The 23,682-nt window shown below is 41.5% G+C and overlaps 2 protein-coding genes across 2 annotated transcripts; both read right to left on the bottom strand.

Moving 5' to 3' along the window:
• Positions 1 to 242: 242 nt before the first annotated feature.
• On the bottom strand, positions 243 to 11,648 carry LOC121611073. The gene is made up of 10 exons (XM_041943457.1): positions 11,540 to 11,648; positions 10,511 to 11,039; positions 8,907 to 9,419; positions 4,069 to 7,700; positions 3,710 to 3,980; positions 3,003 to 3,200; positions 2,822 to 2,914; positions 2,520 to 2,703; positions 2,071 to 2,278; positions 243 to 1,970 (listed from the first exon to the last, which is right to left on the bottom strand). The coding sequence occupies exons 2-10, from the start codon at positions 10,992 to 10,994 to the stop codon at positions 687 to 689; spliced, it is 6,867 nt and encodes a 2,288-aa protein (XP_041799391.1). The 5' UTR covers positions 10,995 to 11,039; positions 11,540 to 11,648; the 3' UTR covers positions 243 to 686.
• On the bottom strand, positions 11,612 to 23,383 carry si:ch211-261d7.6 (zinc finger protein 30). Its single transcript, XM_041942360.1, has 6 exons — positions 23,026 to 23,383; positions 19,236 to 20,804; positions 18,511 to 18,580; positions 16,983 to 17,158; positions 14,095 to 14,286; positions 11,612 to 11,787 (listed from the first exon to the last, which is right to left on the bottom strand). Exons 1-6 carry the CDS (start codon positions 23,138 to 23,140, stop codon positions 11,612 to 11,614), a joined length of 2,298 nt encoding a protein of 765 aa, XP_041798294.1. The 5' UTR covers positions 23,141 to 23,383.
• Between the last annotated feature and the right edge of the window lie 299 nt (positions 23,384 to 23,682).

The raw sequence follows: 23,682 nt of genomic DNA, 5'->3' as shown, positions 1-23,682 counted from the left end.
ATATTCTCTGTATCTGTAGTATTTGTTAGCTGATATCCCTGTATTATAAAGTACCTCAGTATAGGAGGATGCATATATATTCAATTTACAGTTATTTCTATTGTAACATTATCTTTGTGACTTGCACTACTTCTACAGGATACATACGATCGATCAAATACTGTTTATCAAATGTCTGCTGTCAAACATTTCCACAGTCTTCAAAAAAAGCCAGCAACGTTGTCTTTCCTTCATCTGCTTTTTATTGTTTCCTGAAACAATTTTGTTTTCAAATAAATAACGTTCAAATTTATGGAGCCAAAAACAAGCTCATTATAGAATTAAGGTCAGGTTAAAATAAGTAGTAAAAAACATCATGGTAACTCAAAATCATATCTTCTTATTTTGCAGCACAAAATGTATGGCTATGAGGATTTTTTTACATTTCCTTCTGAAGGGAAATTCATTTTTACACTTGCTCAATAACATTACAAGCCACACCACCAAGCATGTCTTTTTAAAATGCAGCACAATAAGCCTACAAAATAATGACACTGCCAGCGGAAGGCATCATGGAACGGTTGTAAGGACGGAAGTGATATTTTCATTTTTTTTGATTAGCTGGGTTTACATACGTCAAAAACACAGATACATTCTAAACTAGAATGTAAAATTGTGAAAACAAAGGGTAAAGTCTGCAGTGGACACTACTCTTTTCCCAAACTCCCTTGATTATGGAAATTCAAAAAGCAGTTGTGGTTGCGTGAGATACAAAGAAAGACACAGCACTTAAGGCATAGCACTCGAGATGTTCTCTGACAGTCCCCGAAACGACACCGTCCCCCTTCTCCCTCCCCAAGCTGCTCTGGCCAGTGACCTGAGCCATCGTACCGTGTGGCTGCATCTGGAAGAGGACTTTCCTCCACCAGGCTGGGATTGGGGGTTTCATTTGTTGCATGAGTCTTCTCCATGGGGGGTTGAGGGGGGACTGAGTCCTGGGTGTCAGAACCACTGGAGAGGATCAAAGCCTTGGACACCTCCAATCTGAAGGCCATGAGAGTCAAAGGTGCAGACGCTGCCCTGTGATCCTGTCTGTATAGGAGCCAGGAATTTACTAAAGCCAGATCTGTTAGGTACCAGAGCACCGCTTGAGGCCAGCAGGTTGGGGCCGAGGCAGTGAGAGGGATCGAGTAAAGATTTAGCAGATCTCTGTTGAGATGAGCCGACATTTGAGCCTTCTCAAAGTTTTCAATGAGTGAGGCCATGCTCCTCTGGCCGTTTCCAGCAGTAGAAAGTATGAAGCCACAGTGTGATCTGCGCAACATCAACTTCCCATCCGAACTTACAAACTCGTCTCCGATCTGTCCTCGGGCTCCTCCCACCCTGCCTGCGCCGTGAACCCCGGCGACCAACAGACGCTCAAGCATAGCAGGGGTGGAAAGCTCCTGTTTGCAAAGAAACACCATGCTACCTTTGGGAACCATTTTTTCTACAGCATCTTCTTTGCCAGACAGACCCAATTTAAGATCGACATGTAAGAGCAAACCGCCAAATCCAATTAACGTAGTACAGTGGAGAGACATTTTCTTATTGTGCACCTTCCCAGTTAAAGGAAGTGGATATTGGTCGACTGCATAGTCACTGTCTCGTCTCAGTGACTGGCACCCTGCTTTGAAACGGCACAATAAGGGCTGAGCCTTCCACAAGGGATCGGTCTGTGAACTGTTCAGGTTATTTGACGTGTCCTCTTGCCTCTGCCTGTTGCTTTGCTGAGAAATTTCACTCCGACTGCTTGAGAGATTTTTACCTTGCTGTGCATTGAGAAAGTCACTCTCATGTCTTCCTCCCTTAAAATTACTGTTGACTGGATCCTTCGTGGGAGAAGCAAGCTTCAACATGCGAGACAGCTTGAGGAAGCGGGAAAGTGGCATGGCTTCAGAAATTAAGGGCACCTTAGTCAAGTCCTCCCAGTAGAGCCTTGGACTGGGAAACTGAAAAATAGCAAAAGACCAAATAAACTTTTAGTGGTCTTGTGTCTAACTAACAGAGTCAAATAAACATTCAAGAAAAGGGTCTTAACAGAGAACGAACCTTCAAAGTTCCCATTGCAATGTGGATCCCAACAAACTGTGCAACCTCTCTGGCTGTGACAGGGTTGGAAATGATGGGCATTTTATTCGTGCAATTGGCAATTTCTACCCAAGTATCCCAACCAAAATATTTGGAGAAATAATCAATGGGCTCTCTCGTCCTGTTTTCCTCTCTTGGTGTTTGGAGCAGGCTCGCTGAAGATGGTAAACTAAGGGAGATAAAGAAAAAAAGGATCATGAGCACGATACCAGTGAACCACTTACAAGAGCAAAACAATTACCAAGATCGTTTTAACATATTAATCTCCAAAACCACGAGTTCTCACTCAATTTACCAATTTAAGATCATTTTAATTTACAATAAAAATGCGAAATATCGCAATATCATAAAGTTTTACATTTTTTAGCAGTGTCCTGAGAAGGTTTGAAGACAAAAAAAAAATACTGTACTTTTGTGACATTTCTTCTGGCTGTGCACCATTTGTTTGGTTCTTGTAGAAATAGGCCATTACTTCTGCTTCTGTGTCAAGCTGAGGATCAGACAGTTCAAAACCACCCATGTCCTCTTCATCAGAACTCTGGAGGAGAAAGTCCCGGAGGTCTGGTGGATGCTGCCACTCAGCATCTGCCTCAACTGAAAGATCAATTATTATATACAGATGTGTTTTTTTTTAACTCTGAAGACCATTCTAATATAAAGCTTAAGGATGTTAATCAAATAGCTACATGAACTTGTCATTTTAAAAACAAACCTTGTTCTTCTGCAAAGTCACTGACAGCTGATTCTGATAATAGTCCTCTCACTCTCCTTTCCTGGTAGTCTGGTGCAGAATGGCTGCCTTCATCTGTTGTTGACAGATTTAACATTAAAATAGATGTCTTGCTATAATCTTTCGGAATAGGGGAGTAACATTGGAAAAGGCAATGACTCACTCAAATTACTTTCTGTTGCTTGATGTTCCGTCTGCAGGGCGTCAGTTGATATCCCTGTGGTTAAATTCCCACTGTTGGCCTGAGCAGCTCCCAGCAAAAACTCCCTCTCCTCCTCCTTTACTGGATAGAAGATACACTGTCTGGTGTTGAACTCAGGGCTGACGCGACAGTCCCTTGTTGTCTCCCCACTCTCCATGACTGAAAGCAAAGATTCACAAACATCCATGTCTGAAAAAATGTCTGAAAAAAACAAGGCCCTCAAAGGCTTACAGACTGTTAATGCAATGCACAAAGTGGATTTACCACTACTAGTGGTGCAAGCTTCAGTATTCAATCATCATCTTTCAAAACTTGAGCACGGAGGTGATTAGCTTAGCTTAGCACAAAGGTGAGGCAGCAGTTTAAAACAACACAGATCAACACCTCTCAAGCTCTGTAATTCACATGTCACTTTATGGTGTCAAAAGGCAGTTGCATTGTGTTACAAAAGTTTGTCCATCTGCCCAGTACTTGTTTGCGGTATGTTCGCTGTTAACCAGGCAACCTTACTGTGGCTAAGATAAGATAATCACTGACTCTCTACAGCTCCATATATAATGCACATGTGAATGGTATTAATCTTCTTATCGTCTTTTAACTCTCAGAATCATGTTTCCAAAAATACTGAACTAGTACTTTAAATGTACCTACATTGGCCTAACACTTACAGGGACTGGAGGTGTTGTCAGTGTTGACTGACTCCACGTTCCATCGGATGTGTCTGCTGCCCTGTGTGGCCTGAACCTCATTCAGCATGAGGCTGGTCTCCTCCTTCACCAGAACAGTCCTTATATCACGATGATGCTGTGGCTGCACAATTGCACTCTGTCTATTTTGACAGGCAGCTGCAACAAGCGGTGCATCTGAGATATTCTCTTCAACCTTGATCTCCTGGCTTTCAAGGACTTGAACTTCACTCTCAGCAATGCTGTCAAAACCCTGGAATGAAAGCAAATGTTGTGAGTTTGCAATGTTGAATTCATCATTCGTTTATGTGTTGTATTTGTTGGTACAATTAGCATCTTACTTGTCTTTGATTGTTCCTTGCTGTCACCAGGCACAGCTCCTTGTCAGCAGTCGCTCTTTCTCTTGATGTGAGGAACTTCTCAAGAATAATGCCTGGAGACTGATCCCTGTCATGTTCCTCTCCTCCCTGCAGTCCTCTTTCATTAATTACCTCCTCAACACTAGTGGTAACTGACTCCAGCTCAAAAACGACTTGCTCTTCAGGAGATTCCTCTAATGTAGAGGGCATAGAAGACAAAGCTGCAGCAGGAGCAGTTGATACGTCTGCCTCAAATTCAGGAATGGTCTCTGACTTTGTGCCAGCCTCACCTTCATCATTAATTTCTGAATCAGTGGTGAAAGGATGTTTTTCATAAATAACCTGACATTCTTCCTGTTCTCTCTCTGATTCCACTCCTTTGACAGTATCTCCAACTGAAACTCTTTTTGACATCGCATTCCTTTTTAGACATCCTGTTCCTCTTCTCCTACCCCTTGTCGCATTCCTCTCAGCAGCTCCTTTCCCTCCTTCTTTTTTCTTCTGGACTAAGATTTCTTCCTCTTCTTCTTTGATCTCCACTTGACGAGTGGAGCATGACACAGTCTGCGAAGTCAGACTTTTTTCAGTTTCATTACGAACTTGCCCAGTGCTTCCACCATCTGAATTGTAGGCTCCATTTGATTCATTTTGGGCAACAGTGTCTCCATGACAACTTGGATCATCTCTTTGATTAAGCTCCCCGACAGTGACTAAATCTACCTCGAAAAGTAAATCCTCCTTAATGTCTTCTTCTGTGGTCCCCTGAATTTCAGCTTCTGAGCTTGGATCCTTTAGGGTACCTTCTTCTCGCTTCCCTCCATCTAAAGTCAAAGGCTCACCTGTCTCTGAACTCTTTGTCTGACTAGTGGTATTTAAAGGGGATTCAGAAGTGAATCTGCTCTCACTGTCTTTTATTTGAGCAGATGGTGAGTGCACTTCTGGAGAGGGATGAGAATGATCATCCGCTCCTGTTTTACTTCCACCCTTTTCTTCATGGGCACTCATTTCAACATCTGAAGGTGGAACAGGCAAAGATGGGGAAGGAATCAAAGCTGGAAAAGAGACACTTCGTTCTCTGTCTTCTAATGCCATCTCAGGCTCAGTATCCCAGTCTGTAGCAGCATTCATCACCCCAACAACCTTATCATGCTGCTTTGGAAGCTGGTAAAGATCCAGCCTGGAGACACCTTCAAAGACGTTCCCATTGGTGTAAGTGAGACCAGGACTTTCTACAATATGCACCATTGCCTTGTGCTTCTGAAGGGATGAGACTTCACTAAATCTCTCACCACAGTCCTTACACTCTAAGGCACGCTTGGATTGAGAAGTTATCACTCCTTCAATCTCCACTTTCAAGGAGGCTTTACGTTTCCTGGTTGTCTTTGGCTTAGTGGGCAGTTTCTCAGGTGGTTGATGGGAAACCTGTAGTGAGGACAACAATGAAAGAGCTTTCTGGTTCTTTTTGGGTCTTCCTCCTTTTTTCTTACCATCTGCTGTGAGATTATTTGTAGACTCACTTGTTGGATGGTTGAGTCTGTTGTCTTTACTCTGTTGGGAAATGATTTGGGACTCATGAGGTGAAGTCTCTTGTGTCTGGCCTGATGCCTTCGAAGCATCTAACTTGTAAACTTTCAGCTGGGGTTGTTTATGACCTTTCAGCAAAAGTAGAGCGTCTTGTGTTATGTGTGGACCAGGTGTGTCTGCTGAAGCTGTGCTCTCCTTTTCTTTTCCCTCTCTTGCCAGGTTTTTCTTTTGCTTCCCATCCTTTGCATTCTTGGGCTGATCTTTTCGCATTATTTTTGCTTGTTTTTTCTTTTTAAATACAGACGAGGCAACTGTTTTGTGGTCACTTATATGTGTAACACCTTGTGTGGTGACTACTTTTTGCTTTTTCATTTTATTTTTTCTTGCATCATCTTTGATTTGTTGCACTTGCAGGTCCTGGGTTGATGTAGGTGGTTTTATTTCAGCTGTAGATACCAAATGTCCTGCTTTCTGGTCCCTTTTCCCCTTTCTTCCCTTCTTCTGTGATGGTACTTTTTTGTCTGAGAGATTTGTTGTTGGAGTTTTACCTCTTATCACATTTTCCTGCACTGGCTGACGCTGCTGTGATGGCTTCTTCTGCTTCTTGTTTTTCTTCTCTTTGTTTTGTGGGCCAAACTTGACAACAAGATGAGACTTTTGTCTTCTTTGGCGTTTGGCAGGCTGAGCATCAATTTGTAAATCATCCCTGTATATGGATCCGACCAGTTCTTGCATATATCCTTGAAAGATAAATGCCCTGGCTGGCTTTCTTTTCCGTACTTTCACCAGCTCCTGAGCTGACATAACATTCATGGGTAATTCTGAGATCTGTGGTACCTGCTTTGTCTCTAATTGTGATGGGACCTCATCTTTAGTCGATGGGACCTCAACTTCAGTCAGGTTCTCCACCTGCTCCTGACCCTCCTTGCTATCTACTAGCAATTTCTCAGATGGTTCTTGTTCATCCTTTTCCTGTGTCTCTAGTGGTGTCGCTCCATCCATCACAGGGTGAACCTGATCTGTGCTTACTGTTTGCATCTGTGAATCAACCTCGTTTTTGGGGTTACTTTCAGATTCACTTGGAGTTTCCGTAAGTGTGTCTGCTGGAACAAAGGGGCAGGTATGAAGGTCTTGTTCTTTTTGTAAAGGTGTCATCTCCAACTCAACTGTATGCAAAAGTGGTGGGACTGACAGGCTGGTATCCTGCTCATGTATTACAGTCTGTTCTGGGGTGTGATCAGGTGTCTTTTCTAGTTCAGTGGTTGGTACCAGAGAGGAGGATGGGATTTCATTTTGTGGCATAGTTTGGGATTCTTCTAGCACCACAGTTGGTATCAAGGCGGGAGTAAGTTCTAATATGACTGTTTGCTCCAGGTTTTCTTTGAGAACTATCTCATTCTGAACTATTTGTTCGATAGGATCCGACTGAATTGCAGTACTATTGTGCTGTTGAAAGATCTGATGCATTACTTCTCCCTCAGGTCTCTCTTGTTCAGGCTGAACAAGTGTTAGCTCTATATTTTCACCTGTTGCTATATGGCAACCCAGTTCAGAGAAAGAGGGGTTTTCCAACTGTCCATCTGGCGTAATAGGTTCCAGTATAATTGTTTGTTCCATTGAATCACATGGGTTGTTTGAAGGATCCATTTCAACTATCTTAGAATGTGTCTGTTTCAGTCCCATAAAATCTATTTGTGGTGGATTGAGATTCAAATTCACTGGTTCTGCCAGTTCTGATATCTGTTGCACTTCCAGTGGTGGGGCATGAGGTGGCACCTGCCCCAATATCACAACTTGATTCACTTTCTGCACATTTCCCAAAGATTCAATAAGTCTGCGAATCTGCTCTGTGTCAATATTAGCATCAACCTTTTGAAGAGGTCCATTGGGCTCCAACTGTAGTAGTGCTGGCTGGCAAATAGATATTGGAGTTATGATGGGTGTACTTTGTTTCACTTGTGGCCCAGCTGTGAGGGCATTACTGGCTGCAGCAGGCAACACATTGTGCTTAGTTTTAATGTGATATAGCCGTGTCTTGGTAGTCTTGAATGTGGCCTTGCATACAGAACAAGGATACTTCTTAGAAGCACCTAAAGATAGTAAAAGAAGACAGATGTGATGCATAGTGGTACTTTTCATGCAACCTGACAGACATTTTTGTCCAGATTTTTAATATTTTATATAAATGCACCAATATGAAATGTATAAGTATAATAATATCTATTTTGACAATTATCTGTTTATTGTGGCCCCAATACCAATATAATAACTAATAATATTGAAGTTACAATGGCAGAAATGTGAATAGGACAGTGTTTTCCATTGTGATATGAGCCAAACAAACAAGTGGAAAAGTCAGTATTTTGTCCTCCTTGACTCAAAACTTAATCAGGAGTCTTATCTGTGTGTGTGAGATCCACGTGTGGATCTCAGCTCTGCCATCTGGCAAAAAGGCAACAACACGGAGAGCACAAGGGAAAGGGAAAATGCAGCGAGGCAAAAGTCACCATTCAAAACCAGGTTTTAAGTGGTGTTCCGTTCTCAGTCATGCCCCATATAATTGGCTGAAATTCCATTATTGGAACATTAACAATACTTTAATTGTCATACTTACTGGACAATAACAAATTGTCCCCTGACATATCGTGCATCCCAACAATTTTCTAATTTTGGATCATAAAGTGGGACTGAAACCAAGACTCTACAGCCATGCCAGTAGCTCTGAGAGGCTGCACTAAGGCACAGTTGTGCTTTAAAATAAATGCTAGAGTCCGCAGGTATACTTTCAACCATGTTCATGTCTTACTTTAGTGTGTTAGTATTCTCATTTACTAATTAGTACTAAACACAGCAAGTCCTGCTGAGGCTAATGGCAATGTTATTAAAGCACTTGACAAATATAAATTCTGACCTGATGATGGTGCTACGTGACGAGGGATCAACAATGCGACAACAATTCATCCTGAGAGGGACTTGAATGACTAAGGTTCATGGCAATCCATCTAGACATTTCTCTCAGAACCAGAAATGTGAACCTCATGAAGGTGAAAGAGGATATGTCAGAGGATCGACAAAATCATTCGAATTCATCCTTTGGGAGCCATGAATGTCTCTTCAAACTTTCACTGATCCATCCATCCTATAGTTGCTGTGTTATTTTAGTCTGCAGTGAAGTGGTGGACTGACCGACAAACACTGTCATACTTACAGACATGCATGCTAGTGCTGCTAACAAGCATGTTACCATTTTAATGCCTACAATAATAAGACAGCCATAGCATGGACATTTTTCTTACCTTCATCTTTCTTCCGAAGTGCTTTAGCTGTAGTGTCTCCACCATCTCCTTCAGCTCCCTCTGGCAAGTGTGACACCATATGTTTCTGCAGAGCTTTGGACATGGTGAACCTCTTTCCACACTCCTTGCAAACATATGGCCTCTCCCCTGTGTGTGTGCGGCGGTGATACTTGAGCAATGTCATGGTTTTGCAAGGTTTGCCACAGTCAGTGCAGGCATAACCATCCAGGCCAAAATGAATTTTTTTATGACGGGTGAGCTCTGATGACTTGTTGAAGGCCTGGCCACAGATTGGACACTTGAATGGTTTCTTCTCTATGTGGGCTTTCTGGTGGGCCATGAGCTCCGTGGAGTTTGTGAAGTGGCGATCACAAACATAACAAGCGAAAAGGGCATTTCTCAGTATGCATTGTTCATATTCTGCTGGGTGGCTCAACTTCAGATGACGCTCTTTGCTCTTGTGATCACTGAAGATGATGTGGCACTCGATGCACTGCAGGGAGAGCTGGGATGCTGGAAGGAAACAGGGCAGGAGTGAAGCCAATTATGTGTAACATAATTGAAGGACAACTTCATGTAGTAAACACATAGAACATTTCATGAAAGGAGACCACACATCTACTTTACCTTTCCCTTACCAGCAAGATAATGCTGCATTCATTTATTGTCACACATGAAAAGTCAAGACTGGAAAACACATCGCTATTGTCCTCGCGCGTTGGAGTTACAAAAGTAGGAAGAACATGGACACCTGCAGTATAGCACGATACTGGACTTTAGAGGTAGATACCAATATAAATATATGACAGTTTAAAAAATATGAAGATTTATCAGCCAACTGATTTCTATATGCATAACACAAATGTAATTTTTGATGAGGGTCCTTTAAATTTGTTTATTTTTCGGAATTAAAACCTCAGTATGTACTCAGCAGAATACTGCTCTCTGGTGGACCAAGACATGTCTGTGCATACCAATAAATATGCAATCAGCTAACACAGGTCGGTATATCAGACCAGACAAAATATTAGTCCAGCTCTAATCTGCAGCATTTTGTTTGTCTGCTACTGAACACTGGAAACTATTAACCGCTACATGTTTAACCAAACCTGATACTGTTTCAGTATGGTAAAACAAAACTGAGAGGTATTTTTTAAAAGCACACTTATCTTGCAAAAGTACACTGTACAAATGAATTCTACAATGGTGTTTGTGCACAGTTAACTACTGAAGATATTCTTTTACAGCAGAATGTTGTGTGTTTAACCTAAAACAACAGTAATCGACATGCCACTGTAGAAATAACAGTAATCATCAAACCTCTGCCGAAAAGTACAGTAGATTTCTTATGGTGCAGCATCTGCTTAGTGTGCGGACAGCTGTGCCCACATGCAATCACATTGTAAACTGGGATGTGAGGAAACATCCGAACCTCCCAACAAGGAAATGTGACTTAGAGTGGTGTTGTTATTTTAATTTTCATGGCTTGGAGTGTATAGTCCTAAACTCCAATTAATGATCAAATACCAAACAGGTCTCTCAACCCTTGCCTCGTTCAGAGAGGTCTAACATAGAACGACACATATGCAAGGTAAACTACTCACAGGTGAGAGGCACGACCAGTGGTTTGGACATGTCCATCTTCAGAGGATCTACCATCGCCTTCTTGGAGGGAACATATTTCCTACCGTCACGTGCACCTTTGTCCTCTTTCTTTGCCTTTTGTCCATCACACCCAGGATTTGAATTTGTATCAGGTACCGGCTCAATGGGGGCACTTGGCTTTGAAGCAGAGTCCACCTCCATCCCACCGGTGTTATCTGCGGGCTCAGTCAGTGGCTGAGCAGCAGCAGGCTCATTCTCCACTGCTTGTGTGACTGCCATACTTGCAGGTGTTCCTGCCTGTGTCCCATTTTCCTGTGACGTGACTGGTGTTTGAGCCACCAGATCAGCCGATTTATTCTCTTCTTCTTGTGCATCTGGTTCACTTTGTGCTGGCTGAGCCTCGGTCTCCGTGTCCAGTGGTTTCTCTGTGGTTGCTGTGGTCACAGGGTTTGGCCCGCTGTTTGACTGGGTCGGACTCTGCATGGCTCCCTGCCTCTTGGCTCCTCAGATGCACTTGTTTATATGTTTCTATGAAATCAGGACCCACACAGACTGTTAATTACACAGATAAACCAATACATGCACGAAAACTCACAGAAAATACCGACCAAACAATGTCGTGTCTGTCATTCAGACTTATTGAACTACTTTAGAAAAACGGAGTCTTTGCACAAACTGATTTTCTTATAAGCAGTGAACAACATCTTTTGTTATCTACACGGCGACGGCTGGGAGACCACAGAATGAATGGGTTTACAACATTTGTATTACAAAAGGACACCGACGGACATGGAGGGAAGCCGTTGGAGGCTGTAATATGACCCAAATTCAACACTTGAATTCGCATGAATACAGTGCTGTAACGTGTGGGCAATTCTCTCCATCAATCCCTTCACAATTACCACAGATACACGGATAACGATAGCCCAGTTAGCTTGAATTCACTGATTTGCGGTAAAAATCGGGGTTGCAAATGTTATAGCATTTCCGACGCGTTACTTCTCCAAAGATGCTAAATATCAACTCACTTTCTACGTCCCCTCCCTCTTTCGCAGACACTCGTAGAGCTCGTATGAACGCAGGAGGATGTAGATTTAAGGTTACCTCGGCTCACTCGTCCGCCCAAACATCTTTGCGTCGCTTCGCACAAAGCCAACACGGAGGAGCTGCAGACACCGTGACGTCACGTCGGACAGGGGGCGCAAGGAGTCTTGGGAAATGTAGTCGTTCCGAGTGAGTCCTCCGCTCAGTAGCAGTGCTGTCCACTCTGCTAAAACTACACAGTTCAACATCAGAAAGTTACTTTTGTCACCATTCAGCATAGGATGCAGCATGTCCAGGAACAGCAATGCAGTTAATGATAACAATCAAAGTCTCAAATGAAATAACGTCCTCATAGAAAAAGTGAATTGTGGGAAAATCATCCCTGAGACACAACAGAGTAAGGCTGAATAAAGCACACAGGACTGTCTTGAAGTCTCCTGGCTAAAGTAAAACAGAACAGCCAGTTGGTGGTGCTGTAGCAGCATTTGATGTGGTGTCTTTTCCGCAGGGATGCACCCACTGTAATATCCCATTAGAGTTCCCAAAACCTCCACAAAATAATACTAATAAAAAGTCTGTGAGCACGCTATAGTGCACCATTACAAAGTTTTTTTTTTAATTAACATTCAAATATTCAATGAGCAACTGTACTGCCTAAATATATTTATGTCGTACATCCATTATTGTAGAAAGTACATTAGAATTAGAAACTGCTTATTATGGCGAGATGATCAACCATGCATAATCTCATAATCTCATTCTCAATATTAATTCAGACAATTAGCTCAGAATTATTCCTATCACAAAGATTTGTCTGCCAAACAGTCCCACAGTCATTCAAACAGTCTGAGTCAAACAGTCTATAATACATCCTTTCCCATCTGGACATAAAGATAAACACTAAAAACATTTTGATTGTATTTAATTTTATTGGGTTTCAAAAGTAGAGGTAGGAAGCTTTATTTCAGATTTTTCTTTTCTCTTTTCTTTCGTTTTGGTTCATGTTACAATGTTTAGATCGAAAACACACACCAAAAACCTTTAGTTCAATCTCATAGCATCAGTACATGAGCTGTTGAGGCATATTCAGCTGTAGATACTATTAGATATTATCAATCTCCCCAAGGACATCTGTCCATCATGTAGTGTAGCAAAAACAGGACCAGTTAGTCAAAGTTCTAAGCACACTCAATACAAATTCATCAGCAAAAATTGCGTTTTGTTATCCCCAAACAGCTCGTCTTTAACAATAAGAAAAAATGACAGGATAAAAGCTCGTAACTGCCCTGATTTGTATCAACTGAGGCATTATTATAAGAGAGGCATTATTGAGGTCACGAAAGGCATCAGTATGAGACAATAAATGCTTCTGCGAGCCTTCAACCCTCAATATCATCCTGTGGTATAGGCAGCTCCCCAGTAGCATGTTTTATATAATGCAAATGCAGCTTTGCCATTTCGTCAAAGCCCATATCACATTCACAACACTCCCATTCCCAATACTTATGCTCTCTATGCCTGCGTGTTTCCTGTGACTCGCTCTCCTCCAGCTCCTGTAACGCTTGCGGCTTTATAGTTTCCGATTTCGACTCATCGGGTGGATCAGATCCAGCTGAGCCAGGTGTTTTTGAAGGCTTGATGTGATGCATAGGCTCTCCGCAATCCGACTCTTCGGAGTTTGCATAATCCCCAAACTCTGCATCCTCACATGGTTTTTGAGGTTCACTTTTCTCCATGCGTTCTTCGTTTCCTGGCAGCTCTTCCATGTTTGTATCTGTTTCTGGCTCCTCTTTAACTCTAGTGAGAATAAGTCTCTTCTTCTTAAGAGCTCTCCTCTTTGCAATAATCGCAGAACGCTTGATCCCATGAGACCTCCTGCTGGACCCAAAATAAACTCTCAGATGCTTTTTTCGGTGTGAATTTAGATTTCCAGGTAAAGAAAAGCTCTTCCCACAAATTGTGCACTGGTGAGGTTTTGCTCCAGTGTGGATGTTGTAGTGATTCTTAAGCTGTGTGGACATGTGGAAGCTCTTATGGCAAATATTGCACTCGTGCTGCTTCGTATTGTGATTTTGAAGGTGTTTATCTAGTGCCCCTTCATCTGTAAAGCCTTTGGCACAGCTTAAGCACCAAAACGGTTTCTGTTTATGGAGATCAAGGTGAGCCATCCACGACTTTGGAGAACTGAAGTCCCTGTTACACTGATCACATCTGGGAGGTTTTGATTTCAATGGTTCACGTGACCTATGAACTCTCAGGTGACCAAGTAACCGTGCTCGCCTGATAAATGACATTCCACACTCTGGGCACTCATATTTATGCAAATCCTGGACACTCTGACATTTTGTTATAGATCGATCGTTTTCGTGCAGCTGTTGGTGTTTTCTGAATGAAACCAGGTACGTATAAACCTTCCCGCAGATCAAGCAAGGATAAACCTTCCGAAGTTTCCCATTCACTGAGGCAATTCCAACACCTTCTCTTGACCTTGAGGGTTTTGTTTGCGATGAATTGCTCATGTCACACCCATCTTTATCACCATGCATGTCTTCATCTCCGTTTTCTTGACTGCATCCTCTCTCAGAGCCCAGTTCTGCTGCAGGATTCAAGCCATCTTCCTCCTCCTCCTCTTCCTCTTCCTCTTCCAGGGCATGCTGGTGCAGGTGAGTCTTGAAGACCTCCAGGTGTGTAAACTCCAGTCCACAATCCTTACATGCAAGGCTGAACTTCACTACAAAAAGAAGAAAAAGGACCAATTTAGATATTTTGTCAGTAAAGAGTCAGTACATGTACTATATTTTCTTCAACAAATTACTATGAGCAGTAGGAGTCTAGTAACGAGTAGTGTAAGTCTGGTCATTACTGGTGAACTTATCGATGTTTAAATGCAGCAGATAAAACTTACAAGATTGATCTGTGCTCTTTTCTTCATTCACAGATGTGGAGGGCAATTACAAGTGTGTCAAGTCTTTGCGGTTCTTCATACGATTATTTCAATCTCAGAGAACTCCACATTAAAACATTTCTTTTTTTGCCCTGTTGATTATGTCTGTAAAGCAAGTAAATTATCTGTGGAGCCAGGAGTGTACCGCTATTGCTCTGTGGGGTGGACTTGTTAGATGACATACTTTGTATATATTTTTAAATTATGAAACAATGTCTTTCAATTAAAGAAATCACAAAATGAAAATTTTAAATATTTCAGGAAACAGATGAATTCTGAGATGATTTCAGATCAAAAGACTCATTAGTAAATGGAGTAATAATTCATTTTTCCTCCTAATTCTACAACTCTATTTTTGAATTATTAATTAATTTAAAGACAGAACAAGTAGATATTATTAATTGCCAAATTAAATGTCTATTCAATGCATTAGTTAACATCAACTTTAATTTGATTCAAGTTTAATACATAAAAGTCTAGAAATATTCTGGTCACACAGGCTCCATATCCATAATGTTCTGTGTATAAACAGATAAAACCATTTCCATAAAAGGCTGCTGTCTGTAGTGATTAATTAACAAAACAAACACTCCATAAAGCTATTTTTTTGGTCTAGAAATGACATCTGTGTCACTTAATTGTTAAATGTAATGCTGCTATAGTGAATATGTCCTGATAATGACCAAATACATGCCTAGTACTAATAAGTCAGAAGAGGAGTGCCAATCAGGAAACTAAAATATTGACGACTGGTGAGTCCACAAACATACAGATCAACTAAACTGAGGCTGAATTAATCACACAACCAAATAATTCACGCAAAAGTGATCCATTTATTCTTAACTCTTTAGAGAATCTTTTCTTCATTGTTTTGGAAACAGCAAGTAAAACAAGTAGTCAAATGGTATATTGGTCATCTAGAGGAAAAACAAAACTATTTCATAAATTAATAACGCAAAGTAACTTCTCTTGTACAATACGAAAACTTTTTCCCACTGCACAAGTGGTACAATAAACTAGCAACTATGTTACATAAATGCTATTTCAGCTAAAGCAATGAATAATCTTCCCAAAACATAGACATATAACACTGAAAAGGAAAGAATGTGGGAGCTTATACATCAATTAATGCAAAAAGTATTGTACGCAACTTACAATTACTTGAATGTGAAATTTGTTTTATGGTAGTAAAAGTTGTAAATTTCAACATGAGAACATTTTTCAGATAAATAGCGAGCATTATTGAACTTTATATATTTTATCTTCTCTGCAAATATGCACATAGGTCCTTGTTCAGCCAAACTTGTGGTATTTAAAATAACACCAGTAAAATTAGTTTATATTTGTTGTGCAGTTCTTACGCTCTGCAATAAGTAGTGTGTCAACAGAACTTCTCATTTTCAGAGAACATTTAAATGCATGAGGACAAATACGTATGTGCATAAATGTTTCTCATTTTTTTTTTTTTTTGAAATATCTAGATACGAACTACCATTCTGCAGCCAGTGATCCTCAAAGTATATTAACAGGGTCCCATAGACAGGCCTATTCAAAACGAGGACAAATCAAACAGTAGCTCAAAACTATGCATTTGTGAAATCTAACGGGGTTATTCTGTAACATTTGTACATTTTCTAATCCAGTGTAAAGGACAGCCTGAGAATAGGAATATAAACAAAGTAAGTGTTTGTTTCTTTTTTAATATAAAAAGGATCTCAAATAATATAGAAACAATTGGAAAATCATGTCCCTACTTAGCCTAAACAAAGGTCTAGCGAGGAATTTTGCAGCTTAACACATTTAAGTAGTTTGGCAACCTCCAAAGAACAAAAACAAAACATCCACAATTTACAGTGTCTTCATTTCAATCCTTTTTAGGTTTAGTCTAATACACTCCGTGGGCATGCTCAATATAGTGCTGGTGCAAATCAGCTTCTTGACAAAAGTAGTTCCACATTCAAGGCAAGTAAGGCCATTGACGAGACAGCAGCAGGGGCATTACTCTGTATATTTGAAATCACCAATACATTCCTGGTGATGATCGATAAGGTCCTGTATTTCACTGTAGGTCCGGAGGCAAATAGAGCAATGATACGAGTCATTATTACAGTGCTGACTTTCATGTTTCTGTAATGCTGTTGGTGAAAGAAAGGCTTTGCCACAATGTTGGCACTTATGGCTACTTTGTGACTGGCTGTCTGGGTTAAGTGTGGGTTGGTCCAACGTAGAGGATGGAAATGACTTTCCTCTGCTGTCAGCAGAGGGGATGTTGGGTTTTAGAGGCTTTGAGGTCATAGCAGCGCTAAGCCTATAGCGAACTTCATTCGGGAGACGACAGCGGACTTCATCATGCCAGGCGAGATGCTGCTGCAGCTGATTCTCTGTCCAAAAGCCATGGCAGCACAGGGCGCAACAATAAGGCCGACTCCTTGCCTTGGTCTTATGGGTTGCTAATTGTTCCTCTGTTTGAAAAGCTTTCCCACATTTATCACACTTGAAGAGGCATTTGGCCGTATGCTCCGACAGACGGCTAAGAGGTTGGGAAACCTCAGCCATGGTGTCAGGAGTTTGGATCTCCCATTTAGACCCATGCTTTACCTCCATGCATACTTTCTTACGGTCTAAGAGGGTGCCTGTAGAACTGCACTGCTCGCCACCACTATCAACGCACGAGACAGATTTCACAGGTGAGGGGTCTGGTCTGATTTTCTTCTTTCCTGTGTCAACGTGGCTATTTTTCACTGTCACTGCAGTTCCGTCTATAGCTGAATCTCCTGTCTTTTTGACATCACAGCTTGAGGCAACTGACTCTTTTGAAGTCAAATTAACCTTATTTTTGACTTTTGTCCTCTTTGAGTGTGCCTGCCATTTGTGAGCATGCAGACCTCTTGCTTTGGCAAAGGTCATAGTGCAGAGGGGACACTGATGAGCTTTTGGCTTCAGTGTCTTTGACACTGATTCTGTCCTATTGAAGTTGACATCAACCTGTTCTGGGACCTGGTCAACCAAGGTGAGCGCGTCTCCTTGGTGATCGCCAGCTTCAAATGGGTCACTGTGGGCAGCTGGAAGCGAACCTTGCAGAAATGTTTTGTTAGATTCTGGACATGACAACTCAAAATTCTGCGAATTCAGTGTGCTGTTGCTCGCCACACTGCTGTTTGAATAAGGCTCTGGCTCAGTTTTGGTTTGACACAGAGGATTGAACATCTGATGTCGCTGGAGAACACAATGGTTAAAAAACTGTTTGCCACATTTGTGGCACTGAAAAGGTCCACCGTCTGTCTTGTAGCCAACAGGTTTCGAATCATCATCTTTTAGCAAGGACCGTGAAAACTTCTTTTCTCTGTGCCATCTTTTATGGGAGCCGAGAGCTGAGTTGGACATAAATCGCCTCCCACATTCTGAGCAGTGGAATAGTCCTTTACTTGGCTCTTCCTGTTTAGTTTTCTTCAGCACTGCCGACATGGACAATTTTACTTTTGCTACAGATTTGTAACCTTCAGCATGGATTCTTTTATGAAAATTCAAAGCTCCCACCACTGAAAAGCTTCTGTCACACTTTTTGCATTTGTATTTCAAATAATTTGTACTCGGGTTTTCTAAGTTGCCAACACCAGTGTCAATTTCCACCTTTAGCTCCCCACTGTGCATTTCATTTACTTTAGCTTTAACTGTTTTTCGCCCAGTGTTTTCCTGTGCGCTGACATCATCACTATCCTTGTGCAGTTTTAGGGAGTCATTATTTTCTGAGGATTCTATCGTACAATCCACTGCTCGACTATCTCTTTTGATGCAAAGTTTTTGATGAGCCCTCAAAGAGGCCTTGTTGCTGAAATGTGAGAGGCATGTTGGACATTGGAGGTCCTCGAGTGTGACAGCAGATCTTGGTGATGATGGCGAGTGCCCAGTCTCGTACCCGTGGCTTTTCATGTGAAACTGAAGTGCTTTGGCACGTGAAAACAGCTTGCCGCAGTCAGGACAGCTGTATGTGTTCTTCTTCAACTGCTCTACCTGATGCTGAAAAGACTTAATAGGCGGTGGGAGCAACTGGTCATTATGCACAACCTGGTGTCTGAGGAGGCTGGAAAAAAGACGGAACGATCTGTTGCAGAGTTCACATTTATGATTTCCATTTTCATGTTTTCGCATATGCAAAGCCATAATGCCCTTGTGACGGAACTTTCTACCACACACTGGACATGCAACTTTAACACTGGAGCGTTGGTGTCCATTAACAGAGTGCAAAGATCCTGAAACGCCCTTTCTTAGCCTCAAATCTGCACATTGAGTCGGACTTTGCTTGTGGTGAGAATAAGCTCCTAGAGACCAAAATCCCTTCCCGCACTGTTCACAATGATACATTTTTGGGCCCAGAAGGGTTTTCTTTGGATTGTATTCTTTCTTAGTGGCAGAAATATTCTCTTTCTTTTGTGTGGAGCAGTTTTTCATATGGTTAAACAAGCTAGCTGCATGCGAATACGACATCATGCAATCTGGGCATTGGAATTGTTTTCTTTTGGGATGATGCAACTGATGAGAGACTAAAGCAGACAAACGTGAGAAGCATTTACCACACTCATTGCATGTCAAATTGTTCTTCTCTAATCCCTCTGCCAGGTGAAAGATATCACTGCCTGTGTTTTCATTCTTGTGTTGCTGTATGTGGCTGTAATGTGCTGCATAGCTACTGGCTTTGTGGCCACATGTGTCACATGTGTAAACTGCCACTGACTGACCTTGAGTCTGTTGTCTTCTCTTACGAATGCCATGCCACATTCTGTGAACGCGCAGAGATGAAGCACTAGAAAACCAGCGGTAACACTCTGGACAATCAAATCTTTCCTCTGTCGTTTTATCCTCGGCTTCCCTCGCTATCGGTGCACACTGCACGTCAGCTTGCTCAAAGTCAATTTGTACAATTTTCAAGTCCATTTCTGGTTTTGAGACAGTGCTACTGGGGGAAACTTCAGTGTCGTCATCTCTTACTTCCTGATCTGATTCACACAGCAGCTCAAGATCAGGATTCAGGTCTTGGACGGGCTCGTCCTCAGATTCACTTGCACTGATCACCTGTACATTGAAGTCCCCAGGTTCATAACTCTGCACATCTTCATCAGTCTCATTTACATGCAAGTACTCTTCAGCCGTACTGGATGGAAGCAGATTCTCAGATGCCACTTGTTCCTGCTCAGCCTCCTTTGTTTCACTTTCCAAATTTTTTTGTTGAGGTAGCAGAGAGGGGTGCATCTGGACTTCCTTCTCCGTTTCTCTGAAAACATCTGTGTGATGAAGCTGATGGGAGTGGAGCGCCGAAGCCCTGGAAAACTTGAGCCCACAATCTTTACATTCAAACGCCTTCTTCTGGAGTTGACACACTTGATGAAGAAAAGACTTTGCTGGGGCTTCATCACTGTGCACCATGCGTTGGTGCCTGTAGTAGAACGTTAGAGTCATAAATACTTTTCCACATTCCTCACACGGGAATCTTTTCGCTGAATCATTTGAGTGATTAACATGCCATCGCTGATGGTTGAAGAGGGCGATATGGCCACTGAAAGCTTTTTTACACTCACTACAGTAAAACTCATTGCAGCTTTTCTTTGGTTTTTCTTTCATTTCTTCTGGAGAGCACTGACTGTTGCGGCTAAATCGCTGATGTGTTTTAAGGCGCATCAGAGCAGTAAAGGCTTTACCACATGAACACTTAAAAGGTTTTTCAGGAGTATCATCTATCTGTTTTTCACTGGGCTTGGCTTCAACTACTGATTCCTCAGTGGGGCAAGCCTCTCCTGAACCCCTGTTTCGTGATTTTACTAATTTTTCTTCATGACAACGACGGTGTGCATCAAGAGCTGAAGCACGAGAATAATTCCGTCCACAAGACTCACACTGGAATGACTTCTTTTTCAAATGTTCAAGGTCATGAAAAACTGATTTGGAGGCTTGTCTGTGTGAGCGCTGATGGTTGAGAAAGTGTCCAATCACACCATAACATTTCCCACAGTCTGGACATTCATAGGTGTGCTGCTTTGTTATCCCAGAATTTATCTGAAAACTTGTCTCCTTTTGGGAGGTCTGACCATGGTTCATCTCCATGTGCGAGTGGAACTCACTTGGTTCAACAAATGAGAGTGAACATATAGTACACAAAATAGCTGTTTCACTGTCCTTTACTGCATTATCTAAACCATCCAACTGGTTGTCTAAATACATGCTTTCTTGCAGGTGTTGATGGCGATGCTCCAAGTAGGCTGCCTCCTCTCTGAAGGCTTCTCCACAATCCCGACAGCAGAAAACCCCAACCCCTAAAAATAGAAAGGGGAAAATAGGAGGTCAAAGCCACCTCTGTTTCCAGAGAAAGAAAGAAAGAGAAAAAACCAAACAAAACAAAACATAAAATCACAAAAACACAGTTGCGCATCATGTCTTTATTTTAAAGGCAATTATAGTTTACAGTATAATCACAAAAGTCTGGTTCAGGAAATACAACATTGTCCATAAAGAAAACAAACCATGCATTTCATTTCATTACATGGGGCGAATACAATGCTTTAGTCAACTTTAGTTCAATCATTTGATTATTTGATAGAACAGAATATGCTGCATTTTAAAATAGGCAAATGTTATCAATAGACTGTGGATTTGCACCACAGGGTTTTGAAAGAAATAACACAGATTTTCTAATCTAAATCTGATGCTACTTCCACAATCAAATCAAATGGCCTAAACCATCCCAAATTCAAAAAGGGTACAGAATTATTTGATGATGGATTGATGATTCGCATAAGAATGAGATGGATTATTACATCCATTTTTACCACTGAATCAGAGAATTATTAAAAGCCCCTTTGCTGATCAAAGCTGAAGCTGCACTAAACTGCTTTTGAAACATCTGGATTAAACAGCCATAAATATGGCCATGAAAGCTGTTATTATTGGCAGGTGATACCTGCACATCTAGAAAGGTTGAACTTTTAGTATAATATCACACCTACAAGTAGAAGGCAAAGTGAGAGAGAACAAGCAGTTAAGGTAGTGACAACATTGTTGTCTGACGCTCGACAACAAAAACAGATGCCACAAAACCCTTATTGTTTGCTTTTCAATAATAGTGACTGCTGTTTCGTTGCTGCATTGCCATGCAAAGGGAAAACAAATGTAACTCCCTCCCACTGGTTCCATCATTGTTAAGGTCAGCGTACTTCGAATATTTCAGCTTACACTATGTTTATTAATGAAGTTGTAAAACATCTGTGGGCTGTCCATGTGCACTATTCACACAGAGAGTCTACACAATTAACAACACCATTTGATTGTGACCGATCAAAAGTGAAGTCTACCCTATTTACTCACACCAAGAGATCATATAAAGGCAACAGGACAATAACAATACTGTCCTGCCAGCAGTTATACAACCATGTCATGTTTTTTAAAAGTACTAACATATGCTAAAATTGCCATTATACATCATATCCTTATAAAAGGTTAGTCGAACACTGTCATTGGTTATGGAGTTTATTTGAAATCATTTGTACCATCCATTCAAAATGTAAGTGGGGGGTGGGGAGCAGTGGCATTCTCATGCAGCATTGTGTGTTCATTATGAACACACAAGAACTGCATGGATACAGCCACATTATCGAGAATTTGCATGAAGGAAACAAAACAGAAGCCACATTATCGAGAATTTTTGAGTTTGTTTCTGTGTCAGTGTCTGGATCAGGAATACTGTTATTCTAAGTAGCTACACTGATGTGAAAGCGATAACATGAGAAAGCATAACACGAGTAAGTCCGACTTGGACAAGCTGTAAATTAAACCTGCAGCCTCATACATGCAAAGCATATACTCTGCCATTGAACTGCATCTTTACAAATGCTACTAAATATATAATAAAAACCACAATGCAGTGCTTCAGCAGGACATTTAGCTCTGTAATAGAGAATCAGACTGTGCTTGAACTCATCAGAGTTCAAGTAACTACAAATGGAATAAGACAATACTCCGTTTGTTAAATGTTTTGTGGCTCATAAAATATCATTCATCGCTTCTCAGCTTGGCCTGGCCACATAATAATCATTGTTCGAGACGACTACAGTAATATCTTTTTTTTTTTTTTTTGCGTCACCACATTGGATAACGTCACGCTGCAAGTAATTGATTTGTTATAACATTCTTGAATGCAAACATTATTGACAAAACCCGTTATATATACTACCAAACACTTTTTCAATCAATTTCCACATGGTTGTGTGTCAGCTTTGTCTAGAACTACTGCTGCGTTTGATCGAAAAACAGCACTGACTATCCATGAATGAAATAGTCAAAAGACTAGGCGTGGATATACAACGGTGAAAGCTAAGGCCACTTCATGATAACTGTTACGCATTTGTCGCAAAATTGCTATTTTGCCATAACTGTTTCATTCTTCCTGCACTGAAGTTGGTGTAGGTCAAAACGCCTGAACATCCTGCTTGCGTATTGGCAGCTCCGTTAACGTTTGAATGACGGCTACTGGATACTTACCATCACCGGGGTCGTCAGCCGATGAACCGACGTTGTTTTCAGATGCTGTATCTCCATGGAGGGGTCTTTTTCCAGCGCCGTCATCTGTGATCGCCGCGGCAGAAGCTTCGTCCATCTTGGCGTGGCTGTTTGGTAGTGCTAGCTAACTCTAGCTAGTGTTCGTTAGCTTAACAGCGCCACCGTTGTTTTTATTTCCCTTAACCGGAGTCACTCAGCGCAGAGCCGGAGTTAAACACAATGACAAAATGAGGATGCTGATCTAATCCGTTACCACATAACAAGGGAGCATTTTGTAACGTTTTTTGCAAACGCGGGCGGTAACAGCGCAGCTAGCTGTCTCGCACACACACCTGCGCTATATGGCTATGTGTCTCTCAACGGAAGTGGATTCTTCTTCTTCTGTTTTCTTTCCTTCATGCAAAGACGGTTGACCTGCAGTCAGTTCACAACAGTGTAAATATAAAGTGTATCTTTCTCAACGGGATCTACTCATTGGATCACAGACTGAGCAGCTTCCAGCTGGCTCCAAGCAAATCTATCAAGTTTGATTTTTTTTCTTTCCTTTTCAGATGTGGTTCATTCAGACGCATTTATACTGAGTGTTTAAGGATAATTTAGTAATGCTATCAATATGTAGCATTTCGAATGGGGAATTTT

Source organism: Chelmon rostratus, chromosome 8, assembly GCF_017976325.1.
Source record: "Chelmon rostratus isolate fCheRos1 chromosome 8, fCheRos1.pri, whole genome shotgun sequence".
NCBI lineage: Eukaryota > Metazoa > Chordata > Actinopteri > Chaetodontiformes > Chaetodontidae > Chelmon > Chelmon rostratus.
This window is presented reverse-complemented; position numbering and strand designations above follow the sequence as displayed.